General features: G+C 37.8%; 1 protein-coding gene and 2 pseudogenes across 1 annotated transcript in view; 2 read left to right on the plus strand and 1 right to left on the minus strand.

Annotated features, from left to right (window-relative positions):
- The window catches only part of LOC146482118 (uncharacterized), a 64661-nt gene extending 49527 nt beyond the window's left edge, over positions 1-15134 (plus strand). The window contains exons 6-8 of the mRNA XM_085107398.1: positions 2017-2083; positions 3456-3500; positions 13496-15134. Coding sequence (XP_084963524.1) covers positions 2017-2083; positions 3456-3500; positions 13496-13737 — 354 coding nt within the window. The 3' untranslated portion in view covers positions 13738-15134. The remainder of the gene's footprint in view (positions 1-2016; positions 2084-3455; positions 3501-13495) is intronic.
- LOC146482091 (P2X purinoceptor 7-like) overlaps positions 1-15324 on the plus strand; it is a 431550-nt pseudogene that overhangs the window by 365575 nt on the left and 50651 nt on the right.
- On the minus strand, positions 3517-7879 carry LOC146482120 (uncharacterized; annotated as a pseudogene).

Below are 15324 nucleotides of genomic sequence, written 5' to 3' on the forward strand. Positions count from 1 at the left end.
GAACTGAGCACGCAAAGATATTTTTGAGCACGCGATAGCAGAAAACAACGCGTAAACAGAGCCGTGAAACCACTGGCTACGTCATCAGAGCTAAACTCGTTACCAGTCTCCGGAGACACCACTTTGGGCATTTTAAGTCACCTTGAACAGCCAAAACACGCTTTTCTACCTCTTTAGCACTATTCTTTTTTGTGCGTTTCGAAATAAGGGTATAACCACCTACCAATTCATGAAAAAAAAGTTTTAGTTCATATGCAGTTAAGATTGTTTCAAGCAAAATCAGCAAAACTAATTTTTTTTAATTTGGGCAGGACTTCGTCACTCCGTACCATCACATCTAAAAACCGACATTTGTGTTCCTTCGGAAATATCCCTATGTTTGACGATTGAAAATATAGACTTTGATGTATTTCGTAAAAAATCTAAGGATTACTATGCATTAATCAAAAGTACAAAAGCCCAGTTTCCAAAAAGTTCTCAACATCTGAGAAAAACTTTAAATTTATCACAAGATCACTTGAAAAAGATATTTCGGCTGCCTCGTAAAGTGTCGTTTGAACCTTATATAAAGGGATTTCAAAGTCCTTGATTCGATATTATTTACAAATACAAAGTTATGAAAGATAGGTTACATCTCAGATGATAATTGTTCATTCTGTAAATCGGAACCGGAAACTCTCTCTACCATGTCCTTTTTTATTGTAGTCATGTACAACGGTTTTGGGAATACTTTGAATACTATTTCTACTTATTGACGAAATAATTCTTTCACCTAACTTTGCTATATATATATACTATATACTAATATATGTAAAATGAAATACTATATGTAAAATGCCATTTACTGAATTATTTGTTGCTTATTGCTAAATCATTTATATGGGGTTGCAGAAGAAATCAGACATCACCAAACATAACCGCCTTTAAACAAAGGGCTAAAATTAAATACGAAACAGAAAGTTTATATGTGTTAAAACCAATTGCATGGACAAATTTAATAAGAAGTGGGCTCTGTGCCTAGACTTTACCACATTCTAAATTGTTTATAAGTGTGTTAATAATAAAAAACCGGCTCTGCGCTTGGGTTTGATATTAATGAAAACATAAACGCATTATAGATTTTTAATTTTTTTTTTTTTTGGGGGGGAGGGTATTATGTAATAGCATAAGCATGTTATTGTTAGCACTAAGTAATGCAACTATATTGTTAATATTGTTAATATTGTATTAGTGTAGTACTAGCTAGTACTGTGCGTATGTATATCAATAAGTATTGTAAGTATTGTCATATAAGTAGTGTCTTTAATGAATAAAATTTGTTTAAAAAAAAGTCTCCATTGTTCTTTCCCTAAATAAGAGCGATACCACCGGATGGTTGGGCGGTTATTTAACTCCACTCCAATACACACGTCTATCTTCACTTCTCATTAAATATTTATACTACACCCCTACTTTCAAAATGATAAGTCTGCACGTCATTACGATACGATACGATACGATACGATACTTTATTTACCGTGGGATTTACGCTTAGCTTAATCGGCCAGTTTACGGGTGATCCACGACCAAAATCCCCCTGGAAGTTCTACAACTGGCATATCATCAAACCCCCTCCTGTAACTACATGGGATGCATCTCATTCAACCTCAGGGTGTCCTGAATCTATTTGAATAACTGTTCAAGTCATCAGTGGTAGGCTGCTCGTGACTGCCAAAAAAGGACGATATTCATGTTCTGTTCATGATAACTATAAAGTTATAGTAAAATAGTTTTATGAATATATTTTGTGGCAAAAGTGCAAGTAAAACAGATCATTAACTTCAATTCTCTGAAAACTGATGAGGTACGCGGCTGTCAAAAAAGAAGCAGGACGCTAACAATTGCTGCATTGTGACTACCACTAAATGTTAAGCAATGCCGTAATTGAAGCTTAACCCCTGATCTCTAATACACACCTTGCAAAAATAAAAAGATTTTGTTGGTTTTTTTTCTTGTTTTTTGTCCTTTTATCTTTAGAAATTCCGTCTTACCCACAGTTGCTTCTGTGATGATCAATGTGCGGTTGGTTATGCTGCTGAAAAAAGTAAGTTAATAGTCTAGTTTCTGAAAAATAATCATATATTATTAAATTCTTAGCCTCGGATAAAGCATTTCTAGCATTCTGATTGGTTCACTAAATCCCGGTTATCAGCTCATATACCGTAGTTTGACCTTATATGGAAAACGATTGCCTCAGGTGTCGCTAAGCTAATTTTTTTTCGGCGGGAAGCAAAAGTTTCTTCGGAAAGATGGAGGGAAAACAAGAAATTAAGTAATACCAGACAATGCCATCTCAATAAAACAACAATAAAAGCCACAAAGGTTGATATGACACAATTTAATGGTACGTATCTCGGAAGTTTCCTTGAAAACCTTGAAAGTTGTAAGATTTCACGATTTAGATCACAAAACAACAACGGCAGTAACAACCGGTTACCTTAAAAAATTTCAGGATAGCTTGAAAAATCCTGGCGCTAAGAGGTTACAGCCTTAATGCTTTTTACACATTTACGAGGACTTCAGGAAAAGTTCATCTACGAAATCCGTACGAGCGCGGCCATAACGTTCGTTTCCGTCGCTCGGCACCACTCAGCAAAACATTTGCACAAATGTGCACAGCTCTTCTCTTACGCATCTCGATAAGCTTGAGGTGTAAAAACTTGCACTGAATGCTTGTCTCAGTGAAGTTGTATTTCGTACACCTGGACTTGCCTGGAGTTTTTATTTAAAGCCTGCGACGAATTCAGTTTAGCATAAAAACCGTCCTTGATCCTTTTTTTTATTCGCTCGGCACCAGAAAGCAAACCATTTGCTCAAATGTGTACAACTATTACTCTTCTCGATGAGCTGAAACTTCAAAAGCACTTGAATGCTTGCATCAGACAGGTTGTAACTCGTACATGTAAACGTTTCTTGAATTTGAGATGTCCGACTGTGTGCGATCTTCTTAGCTTTCGATTTTTCATTCAACTCCATTTGCAAAGAGCTTCGCGTGTCATGTGATCATTACGTTTCGCGCGCTTTGGTCTGAAGTTGCCTCAACATCCGGTCGTTTAAATTTGAAAGAGATTTTACTTAAAATAAAATTCAGTAAACTTCAACAGCAATATCCAAACGCGGAGAATTTAATAAAACAATTATTCCATTCGCGCTTGTTGGATATGAGATTAGTTATCGCCAACTCGGCGCTTCGCACCTCGTTGGTTATTTACCATCTCATATCCAACGCGCGCTCATGGAATAATTGTTAAATAGCATTTGCTAATATTTCGTTTAAATTCACTTTTCACGTGAAACCCCTCGGCAAAGTTCCCCCAGTGGGAAGGTTATATATTTTTTATATTGATTTGAAGTGGATTTTTTTTATTTTTTTTCCCGTCTCACCCACAATTGCTTCTGTGATGGTCAATGTGCAGTTGAAGAAGCTGATCATCCGACTCCAGAAGATTCTGCTGAGAAATGTAAGTTAATAATTTCTGCAAAATAATTATATAATATTATTTGCTAATATTTCTTTTAAATTGACTTTTCACGTGAAACGCCTCGGCAAGTTTCCCTCAGCGGGAAGGTTATATATTTTCTATAATGATTTGAAGTGGGGTTTTTCTATAATTATTTGGAGAAAAATGTCACATTTATAATGTGCTGATGATGACCGTTACTTCGTGAGAGAAGAGTTTTGTCTTTCTGCGGGAAACAAAGTTTTTCCTGGTCCTCTTTGCCTTGGAAGAAGTGTAGGAAGGTTTTACTAACCCTAAAAACGGGTGTTAAATGGCCCAGCGATGCTAAAAAGAATTACGATTCAACCCTTAGATAACAATGCTAAAGTTTGAGTACAGGAATTAAATTACCGTGAATGGACAAAGATAGTAAAACAGTAAGAAGCGCCTAAAAGTGTACATCGAGAAAATTGCACTCATTAGCTATTCTTCCGTGACGCTGTCATAGCATTTAAATGCATGACTGATCAAGCTCCACATTAGGGACTTTTAGATCCAGGACGCCACGGCTTTTAGGACGCAGTGACCGGGCAAAAGCCTGGAACGAGGACGGCGTTGTAAGCGCGGGAAATTTAAGGTGAGATTTGCGACGCGATGGGGTCAATTTCAGTGCATTAATCTGTACAAAGGTTTTGACGAAGAAACAAAAAAAAGGCTTCCTTCAAAAAAATTCAAGAATTACTGCTGCCTTGCTTGGAGGAAGAAATTATAGACGACGAAGAATTTTCAGTGCTTTACGAGGCGTATGTTCCACATACGAGAAATTTACTCTCGAAAACAAAAATTCTGCCGAGTTCAAGGCTGATTTTCGCGTCGATAAAAGGGATATCGCGTACTTGTCGAAGCCTTAAGAGTTCCGCCTATCTTCAAGTGCTCTAATGGAACAATCTGTCATGGAACCGAAGACCTCTGTATCGTGCTAAAGAGGTTCGCATATCCATGCCGCTATTCCAATATGACGCCAATCTTTGCGCGATCGGTGTCAGAGCTCAGTATGATCAGCAACAAGGTGACAGACTGGATCTATAATACTCCAGGGCACAAGGTTACACAGTCGAACCAAAGTATTTTAAACCCACCTTTAATTTTCGCGTCGATAAAAGGGATATCGCGTACTTGTCGAAGCCCTTAAGAGTTCCCCCTATCTTCAAGTGCTCTAATGGAACAATCTGTCATGGAACCGAAGACCTCTGTATCGTGCTAAAGAGGTTCGCATATCCATGCCGCTATTCCAGTATGACGCCAATCTTTGCACGATCGGTGTCAGAGCTCAGTATGATCAGCAACAAGGTGACAGACTGGATATATAATACTCCAGGGCAAAAGGTTACACAATGGAACCAAAGTATTTTAAACCCACCTTTAATCGGTACGTATGCAGATGCGGTCCACACTAACGGAGCAGCCCTTGATAACTGTTTCTGCTTTATAGACGGAACTGTGCGGCCCATTAGTCGGCCGATGTCATACCAGCGAATTGTTTATAATGGCCACAAGCGCGTGCATGCTTTGTCTTCTTTCCTGCTTTTAGAAGGCAGAATGCACGATGCAAGAATGCTGGCAGTCTCCCAACTGTACGATGATTTACAAAACTTTGCATTTGACCTTATTGGTAGAGCAATGCGTTTATATGGGGATCCAGCATACCCACTCAGGGTTCACTTGCAGGCACTTTTCAGAGATGGCATTCTAACAAGAGATTTGGAGATGTTAAATGAGTCCATGAGTGCAGTTCGCTCATCAGTTGAATGGTTATTCGGAGATATTATAAACTACTTCAAATTTTTAGATTTAAAAAAAATTCAAGATTGGACTAAGTCAAGTAGGGAAAATGTACATAGTATGTTCTATTTTAAGGAATGCTTTGACTTGTCTCTATTTAAACACAACAGCAAATTTTTGGACTAAACCCACCTTCATTAAATGACTATTTTAATTAACAGGGCTTTGCCACAATGGACTGTTGCTGAGAATAATATAAGTTTTCTTTATATTTAATTCCTGTGACAAAAATCCTTCTTTAAGAGGGTTCTGGGTAAAAATTTCCTTAAAAATGTGATTAACCTTCAAGCCCTTGTGCGTTCCAGACTCTTGGCCTGGACTGGAACATGTCGTATTCTACTAAGCTAGGGTTAGAAAAGTTTCCTGTATGTTTTTTTGCCAAGAATAACCAGCGATAGGAATAGATATGAAGGGTTTAAATATATATAGTTTTTACTCGTATATGTAAACACAAATAAGTACCCTTAAAATAATATTTAATTAACTTTTTTGTGGATTGGTTTGAAATGTAAAAACACAACGGATGGCCTGGAAGGTAGGCCCCTTACTTGTACAGAGAACAGAGGTAAGGGGAAAATCCCTCAGGTAATAAAACAAAACACTTGTTGTCACTGGCAACTGGCAACAATTGTGTACATATACAACATCAGTCAACTTTTCCTGGCTGCTGGTGACAACCGAGTTTCAACTTTTCCAGCAAAAGAAAAAGCCAAATTGTTAAAACAATACAGCAACAGTTGCTAACGTACAAGTCTCCTAAAAAAAAAACAATTTTAATGCAACAGGCGGTTTTTATATCATGTGTATCCCGTGGGTCTGGGTCTGGGTATTTTTTAAACAATTTCATCCACAAGCCAATACAAAATGTTGATGCAGTGTAGTTTTAAATGTAGGCTTATGCTACTTCAATGTACCAGTCAAATCATCCTCCCTGGACATTTGAACTTTAGGGTTATTAAGTGTTTAAATGCCCCTCCCAGGGACTAAAAGCCATTCAAATGCCCCAACCTACGTCCGTTTCAGGTGATCAAATTCCCCCACACCTAGAATTTTAATCAAGTGACCATAATTTATTTTTATTTATTTGGCTTTGTTGTTGTTGCTGTTGCATAACTTTAAACATTTCTGTTTGTTGTTGTTGTGTTTGTCGCTGTTGTTTGGCCATTGCTCCTTGCTGTTCTTTCAACATTTTAAACTCTTGTTGTTTAAGTTCATAATTCATCTTAGCCCTATCTGCTAACAATTCCATAGCATCACTTCCACTTTTTCGCTGTCGTTTGGGTTTTTCCTCTTCGCCCTCACTTAATCTTTTCCTAGTCTCAGACAGCTTTTCCATCGCCTTTAATCTCGCATCTTCTGCCTTTGCTCGGTCGTTTTCACATTTTTCATTTTTCTCTGCCCTTAATACCTGTGATTCAGCTTCTGAACTTTCTTTTAAAGCGATAATAGTGTCTAAAAGATTTTCCAGTTCGCTTGGCTCGTCGGGCGCTATACCGGATGCCTTCTCCTCGGCTATGACTTTCCTTTTGTGCTTGTTTACGAGAATCCCTATGTGGTCGCGCACCGATCGCTTGTCAACACTGAATCTCAGTCAGTACATTCGTTCAAAATTTGAGCTACCTTTTCCCACATCCCGCTTCTTTGAGTGGATCCTTTTTTGGACGTAAAAGGCTTTAAATTTACCACTTCTCGGCACAACAACACGTCGTGCTCGTTTGACCAAAACATCACCGGGCTAAAAATAAAATAAGAAGAGTATAAGCTTACATTCAACACTTCGACTAAATGAAAACACGTTCAGTGTCCGCAAAATAATCGTATATCCTTTCCGAAGCAGAACACATTTAAAAATTACGAGGATTTGTTCAACCGAATCAAATAGACATAAAAAGCTAACATTTTTACCTGGGAGGTTTAGGCTTGGATGACATACTTCGATCCAGGAATTCAACTAGCTGTTTACCTGTGAATATATGATGAAAAATATTTTTACTGTCGCATCTTTGCCTTCTAAATTAACTGCAGTCTAGGACCAAGATTTTAAGTATCTCTACTGAGACCCTGAGAGGTCTAAGGGAGACAAAGTATTACTTTCATGGAAAATAAAAAACGGATTTTATACTCACGTTCTGTGCACAACGCCAAACTTTGCCAAATGACGTTTTCGACGCGACTTGGCGCCACTGATACAACGCCTTGGGCATGCGCACTATGTACCATGCCTGAATATTTTACGAATACCGGGCAGAGAACACTACTACCGCATGGTCCATATTTGGAACAATCTAGACAGTACTCTTAAAACTGCAAAATCGATTTCTACGTTTAAGTTTTACCTGAAAAATAAATTGATTACTGATTTTTTTGTTAATAGTACGTCATATTTATAGTATCTTATTAGTATTCATTTTATTATAATTGTATAGTATGTAGTGATAATATCTATTACATAATAAATTCTTATATGTATGTTTGTATTGTTACATTGCATTGTCACTGAAAAGCCCCACCAGGGGAGTGTCAATATAGTATTGTATTGTATAATTTGTATTGTATTGTATTGTATTGTATTGTATTGTATTATATAGTTTAAAAGGACAAGAACATTTAAGAGCCGTCCTCTGTAAATATCGACTATCGTCGTTTGGACGAGAAAAAATGAAATCCCTCAAACTTTCTCAGAAGAATGGTCTATATAAGTGATTCACATAAATATAACTTTCAGCTCAGTTCGATTCGTATTTTAGCTGTAGTGCGACCATGTTGGTTTTACCGCTCTGAGAGGGCTTTCAGCGGCCATTTTAGGCCACACTTTTTAGAATTTGCCTAACAAAGAAAGCGTTGCAAATCCGAACAAAATCTCATTATTCGAGACAAGCAAATGTTTGTTGTTGTGTTGAGAAGCTTTTTGGGGAATTTGATCGATATCTGATTTTTTTTTACAAAATTTTTAATTTCTTCCATATTGAACTACTCTTCAAGTGCCAAAAAAATGGCCGAGTTTAAAGGAAAATATCGCTAAAGATACATTAGTTGGCATCCTAAAACGACATCCCGGTTAAAGAGCAATGTCTCGTCTGTAAGAATATGCAATAAAATTTTTGGGCAGTTAAAAAGAGAAAATTATAGAAGAAGAAGTTTTAACTGTACTTTTGTCGACAAACACCGCCATCGTAATTAGCATAACAACATGAAAATTACGATTTACTATGAAAATAATGATAAATTCCACTTACCTCGTGAAATATCGAGAACTGGATATTTCAAAATATATCAAATTATAGTTTCAGTCGGATACAGCCGCATTTTCCATGATTTGTTGTGCGAAATCACTGTAATACACCGCAGCCGTTAAACTGAGTTGAATTCTTCAAAGTCCGTCAGGACAACCATCGGCTGAAAAAAATTTCCTTCCGCCCCATAAGCTGCCGTGTGCAAGGTGTCAAATACTTCTTTGTTATCCTTAATGACCAAACATTCTTTTAGCAACCATTTAAATCCTGCTTCGAACTGGAGATTCTTGTCAAGAAATCGTTTATGTTCCGTTGACCTTCCGCCGTGATTAAACAATGAGATTGCGTTACAGAAACGCGCGCGCACACCAAACGGGTTGGGGTGGGGGTGGGGAGGAAACAAAAATGGAACAGCTCCTAAATTAAAAAAAGGGCCATTCAAGATTACTGTCAAAGCTATTTTATGCATTTGGGGTTCTAAATAGGAAATTGCTGTCCTAGAATAATGTGGAATATGATAAGCCCTTGCGCTGTATTTTTTTGGTTAGGGCGTGCAAGGGGGGGTTGGCAAGTAAAACACTTATTTACGGCATCAGTTGATCGTTGCTCCCAATCTGTTTAGGTTTCATACATGATGTTGGTCAATGATTCTCGTCAAGAACTTTTTTTTATGTTCTGTTGACCTTTCGCCATGATTGAAGAATGAGATTACGTTACAGAAAAGCGCGCACATCCAAGTTGGGGTGGAGGTGGGGAGGACCTTTGCTTGTAAGATGCTGCGAAAGCGTTAGCCATTCTTCGCCTATTCGGGGCTATAAATTAAACACCTGTCTCGGAATAATAGAACATGACTAGTGACTTTGGGGAACGTTGAGAAATTCGTGTAGGTTTTTTTCTGGTTTCTGGCGTAGTAGGAAGTACCCTCGGTAAAGTCATGGTCTCTTATTTAGATGGGTACCTTTTCCAGCGAGTTCAAATATTTTGCGGTAGATCTATGGGCAAAAATGGACTTCTGGAATTTTCGTCGACAATTCGTTTCATGTCTTTTCCCTCTCTTACTGTGATCAAATTGCCCTGCGGAAACGCGAAGCTGATCCTTAAGTAGATTTAAATAACGACTACATCAAATTAAATTTCATGGTTGTGGCTACCTTTCATTTTATTTCGTGTTTAATATTTTAGGTCGTTTGGGTCGCAAAAGAGAACCATAGAAATATAATGTGTCAATCAAAGCGGATTGTTTCCAGTTTTAATATGTACATTCTTTTCGTGACACGCGTAAAGCGAATGGCTTAGTAGCCGCACTTTTAATTGGTCCGTCCGTGAAGAATTCCTGGTCATGGCCACCTATGGCTACTCGTCTATGTTGGAGGTACCTGCGGATCCAGTACCCAAAACGATAAAAATGTGCAGTGTGTCCTACTGAGTGACTGACGAGGGGACGTGAGCGTCCATTTAAAAGCACTGCACGTTTGGGACGCATCTTTAAAACCGAGGCACAATTGCTCGTAGCAAGGGCAGGTATAGTATGAGTATTTTGATATTTATTTTAGCAGTTTTCTCTTAAGAAAGACCAAAGTACAAATCATATGTATTCATTCCTTGAAGCGAATACATTTATTTTGAACTCCCCCACGAAATTCGCAACCTGGTTTACATGCCATTTTGGATCACAAGTTATCACCTACAATTACACTTCATTACACCTTTTCACACGAAGACGCTTAAAATAGAAGCATTTGCGGAGTGAAAGCGTGTAACTTGGAAAGAAGCAAACTGTCCCATTAGGTCGTACTCTCTAAACTAATGCTTTTGAAAAACACGTATTTGAATCTCATAAATTCTTCCTTGAGACATATATTAATCACGTGCTAGGAGACCGTGTTAAAGTGCGAATTTCATTGACGCCCATACAGTGTACACAATTTGTACTAATGCATTCATTTATTTTTTTTTATTAAGTGTTAGTGTATTCAATGGATTTTGAAGCTGGGGACGTACACGTGTGATTTAAGGTCCTGTAATAATTTTTTTAATCAAATTATAAACCAAAAATTTCACTTTTTGGAAATTATCGCGCGGGCAACATTTTCGAATGCATGATCGCTATAACGTAGGGGTACATGTGATGAAAAACGAAGGTTTATTGTGATATTGTGATGGGACTGATTGTCCAACTTTAAAGAGGAAAAAGGGAGTTATTCCCTTATTATCATCATTGATAGTCAGGCATCTTCATCATCATCATCATCATCATCATCATCATCATCATCATCATCATTTTCATTACGTCTTCAGTTCTCTTTGATGCAACTGAAGACAACCTAAAAAATCAGCATTTGTCTTCAGCACAGAGAATTATATGGAATCCGTTGGCGTTGCAACAAGAAAAAAGTGTTCAACCCCAGTAGATTGGGCGCCACACAAGTCCAAGAAATTAAAGGGCGATTCGTGGGTTGACAAGTCTTCATTTAAAATTTTTTTCCAGCTAGCCAACCAGCTAGTACATGTTGGCACGCGTAAGTTTTCGAAAAGGCTAATACTTAACCAGTTACGCTGGCATTTTATTTTAGGTTCAAATAGAGAAATTAACTGACACTGATATCGATGTCAGTCCCGCATCACGCACGGGTTCCATCACCCGTCACGCTGCTTATTTATGGGCCATCACGCGTCGCAAAAAACCCTTTGCCACCCTCAATAAATGCCACTTACTATTAGCTGTTGTGCCCTATTTGTCAGTCGGTTGCCCTTCGTAACATTTGATAGCATTTCCAAAGATGTTCAGATTTAGTAGTTTTTCTCGCTCCAAGTCCTCGTAATGGTAAACGCTGTGACAACGTTTCAAAACACAAACAGGCAAGTGTAATACATACTCACAAAAAAAATTAACAAGTAAGTAAGTCGCTTTTTATTGGAATTCTATGTAAGCCGTTAATTTGCATGTATTCCCATACAAACCCGCATGTTAATTTTACATGCCGGTGAATATAACTTTTTCACTGTTACCTAATATTACAAATATATAGCTGTCAGTGGGCTTAGGATAGTTGTGAACATGTATGAACCCAAAACAGAAGAGCAACGATCAACTGATGCTGTAAATTAATGTTTTACTTGCCAACCCCCCACCCCCCCTCCAACGCCCTAACCAAAGAAATAGAGCACAAGGGCTAATCATATTCCACATTATTCTGGGACAGCAGTTTCCTGTTTAGTACCCGAAATGCATAAAATAGCTTTGACAGTAATCTTGAATGGCCCTTTTTTTTTTTTTTAATTTAGGAGCTGTTCCATTTTTGTTTCCTCCCCACCCCCACCCCAACCCGTCTGGATGCGCGCGCGTTTTTGTAACGCAATCTCATTGTTTAATCACGGCGGAAGGTCAACGGAACATAAACGATTTCTTGACAAGAATCTCCAGTTCGAAGCAGGATTTAAATGGTTGCTAAAAGAATGTTTGGTCATTAAGGATAACAAAGAAGTATTTGACACCTTGCACACGGCAGCTTATGGGGCGGAAGGCAATTTTTTTCGGCCGATGATTGTCCTGACGGACTTTGAAGAATTCAACTCAGTTTAACGGCTGCGGTGTATTACAGTGATTTCGCACAACAAATCATCGAAAATGCGGCTACTAAGCTCTTTTTGTATTTTCGGATAAATTGAATTAACCCGTGATTGCCTGTACGGTATGTGAATACGTTGTTGTTGTGTTTCAACTCTATAACTCGACACAGAAAGCTAGTAGATGTCTTGAAGATGAGTCATTTATCTTTCGAAATATTTTTTGATGTAGATAGCAAGAGTATAATAGTTTTTATAATTTGGTGAGATTTTACAGGAGGTTTGTATAGTGCGACATCAACGTTTATGACGGGCGCTTAAAATATGTCGGCAAAATTTATCATACAGATCGAGTCCCACGGTGGATCGGTTTCTAATATTTATTACTTTCAAAATTTGAAATAATGACGTGGTATTGTAAAGGAACTGAAATATTAAATACCTGCCTTCGAGATTTGTCGTTGAGAACAAAAAAAGGTCAAAAAACGTATACTTTAGATGAGTGGATTTTTTTAGTTATGTGATTTGCGTGACGGTAATCGTGACAGCGAGCCATCGAAGTAGTCGAAATACCCTGCACACTTTTTATTCTGGATACTTCGCTTTTAGCGGGCCAAAAGAGGCACTTCGAGAGCGTGAAAGTAAGGATTAAGGTTAGACTTTACTTATAGTTTTGCTCCAGAAAACATATGCCTGGACAGATATAGGCCTCTGAAATCGGCCCTAATTTCAATTCGAAATCTAACCCTCAAAGGTCGCTGTCTTCAACTAGTGAATTAGCACATTAAAAATATGACTTGTGACTTCACTTTTACACTAAACGAGAGATAACAGAAAGATTTACCCACAGCCGAGATAGAAAAACGGGAGTAGTTATTGTTGCTGTGTGCGAGGCTGCCAAAGATGCACGATTTTCCCGTTTTTCCGGCGGGCTGAATCGGGCGTGAATCCGTAAATTCAACTTTTCTAATTTTTAGAAAAACGAAAAAGCGGTGGAACTTTTAATCGTGATTTTTGAAAATAGTTCACCAAAGGGAACATTTAGATGAAATAAAATGAAATCTGAAATTTCCTCTTTGTCGTGGGATTTTTTATATTTACGGTCAGTAGCTCTTAAAGCGTTAAAACGCTAAAAGATGTAAAGAAAGGTAATGGGAATTAAACAAGGTTAGACGTTTAAGCTACTGAAATGAATACTGGCTTCGCGTCGAGTCACTGTTTGAAAAAAAGTCAGCATTAAAGCACATTTCAAATACACAATCGAGGTAAAATAATCTGTTAAAGAATTTTTAAAACTTTGAACTCATTGTAGCGAACATAGTTGACGAGCAAACCCTCAGGAGTAAGAGATTTTGTTTTATTTTTCTCGGAAAGATTGGCAAGTATGGCTGGAATACGGCGGAATTGGAGCTGTTGGCCTTACCGCTTTTATCTTCCTGTTATACCAACGAAAACGCATATGGCACTGTATCAAGGGACAGAACAACAATAACGACGAAAACAGACCACTTCTCAATGAAGGACAAAACGGAATCGTCGGCTACACTGCTAATCTTCCCAAAGATATCAACGTCAGAAAGAGCAAACGTGATAACACAAAAGCTGTGTTTCAGTAACTCTGTTGGTTAACCGAATGCGATGGATCTACCCTGGAACATTGATTACAGCATTTTATTACACCGGTCAATTACCTTATGATGTTTTTAAATTAAAATAACGCGATCAGTTATCAAATTCTTGAAAGAGAAATCAGTTGCACCAAGACATAATGCAACTTACTAAGTTGTAACTACATACTTACTTTAAGGTGCATGTTGACGGCCACGACTCACGGTCGATGTTCATATGCAATATGTAAGTTAATGTTTAAGGTGGCCGAACACAGTTTGCACGCGCTTTACAGCTTCTGTTAGTGTTGCTATTAAGCGGGCGCTAGGGTTGTGGTACACAAATACGGCGGTCGATAAAGTGATCCCTCAATTTCACATGAAATGGATAATAAAGTTAAGTTTTGATCCTAAATAACTAAGTTTCTCGTTTCTGGACTCTTTTTCTTTTCTTTCCGAGCAAAAAAGTCATTAACCAAGACCTTTTACACGCTTTTCGTCTTTGCTATGAATCCCAATTGAAGCCACACATGCGCATTTGACCCAAAAAATGGGACTGGTTGTTTTCGTGGAAATGAATTGTTTTCTAAGGAACCGCACATTAGAATTTCGTGAAATTTAACATGAAAATAGTTCCCTAAAGGCGTAACTCGCCTACAAAGAGAAACCTAAATCTAACAGAGGGTATCTTCACAAAACATTAAAGTGCAAAATCAATATTTACAGGAGATTTCTCTCTTAAAATTACATGAAAATAGTGGAACTGTGTCAGTGTTTTGTGAGTTTTTCTGGATACAAAAAATGGAAAAAATCTAATGAGTACATTTTCTAAAAATAAAGGAAACCTACTATTTATGGACGTTAAATAGTTCGTTGCGTTGCCATGGAAACGGTACTTAGCTCAACAAGACGTACGAAAATACATTCTTTCTTAGTTAGTCTTACACCATACCAATTTTGGGCGTCCAGAAATACATAGTTTCCAAATAACGTCTTCTAACACCTGTGCACTAAAAAACTGTATTCGGCCACCTTAACAGTTTGTTCTCACCTTACTCCATCAAAAGCATACGAAAAAAACGTAGTTTCTGCTACAGTGGGGCACATTTGTGGAAATAGCCCTTCATCTAACGTCAGAGCCAATAGATCTTTTACTGATTTTAGAAATGAGACAGATCGCCAATTGTCCTACTCGTAACACGGCAAACATGTAAATCAGTTTTCTTTTCAGTTTAAATGTTATCTTGTAACTGATGGTTTTTACCGTGTCTAAATAAAGAGTATGTATATATGTATGTATGTATGTATGTATGTATGTATGTATGTATGTATGTATGTATGTATGTATGTATGTATGTATGTATGTATGTATGTATGTATGTATGTATGTATGTATGTATGTATGTATGTATCTGAAGAAAGCGAAAACAACTGCAATTGCCGAAACAAGAATTCTTGCCCACTTGAGGGAAATTGTAATGTACGGAACATTGTCTACCAGGCAGAGGTCGTCACACCGCAAACAATACAAACTTACGTCGGATTGTGTGACACAACGTTCAAGGAACGTTACAGAAACCATACATGCTCCTTTAG

The sequence above is a fragment of the Pavona decussata genome, unplaced genomic scaffold (assembly GCF_977016875.1).
Source record: "Pavona decussata unplaced genomic scaffold, jaPavDecu1.1 SCAFFOLD_47, whole genome shotgun sequence".
Taxonomy (NCBI): domain Eukaryota; kingdom Metazoa; phylum Cnidaria; class Anthozoa; order Scleractinia; family Agariciidae; genus Pavona; species Pavona decussata.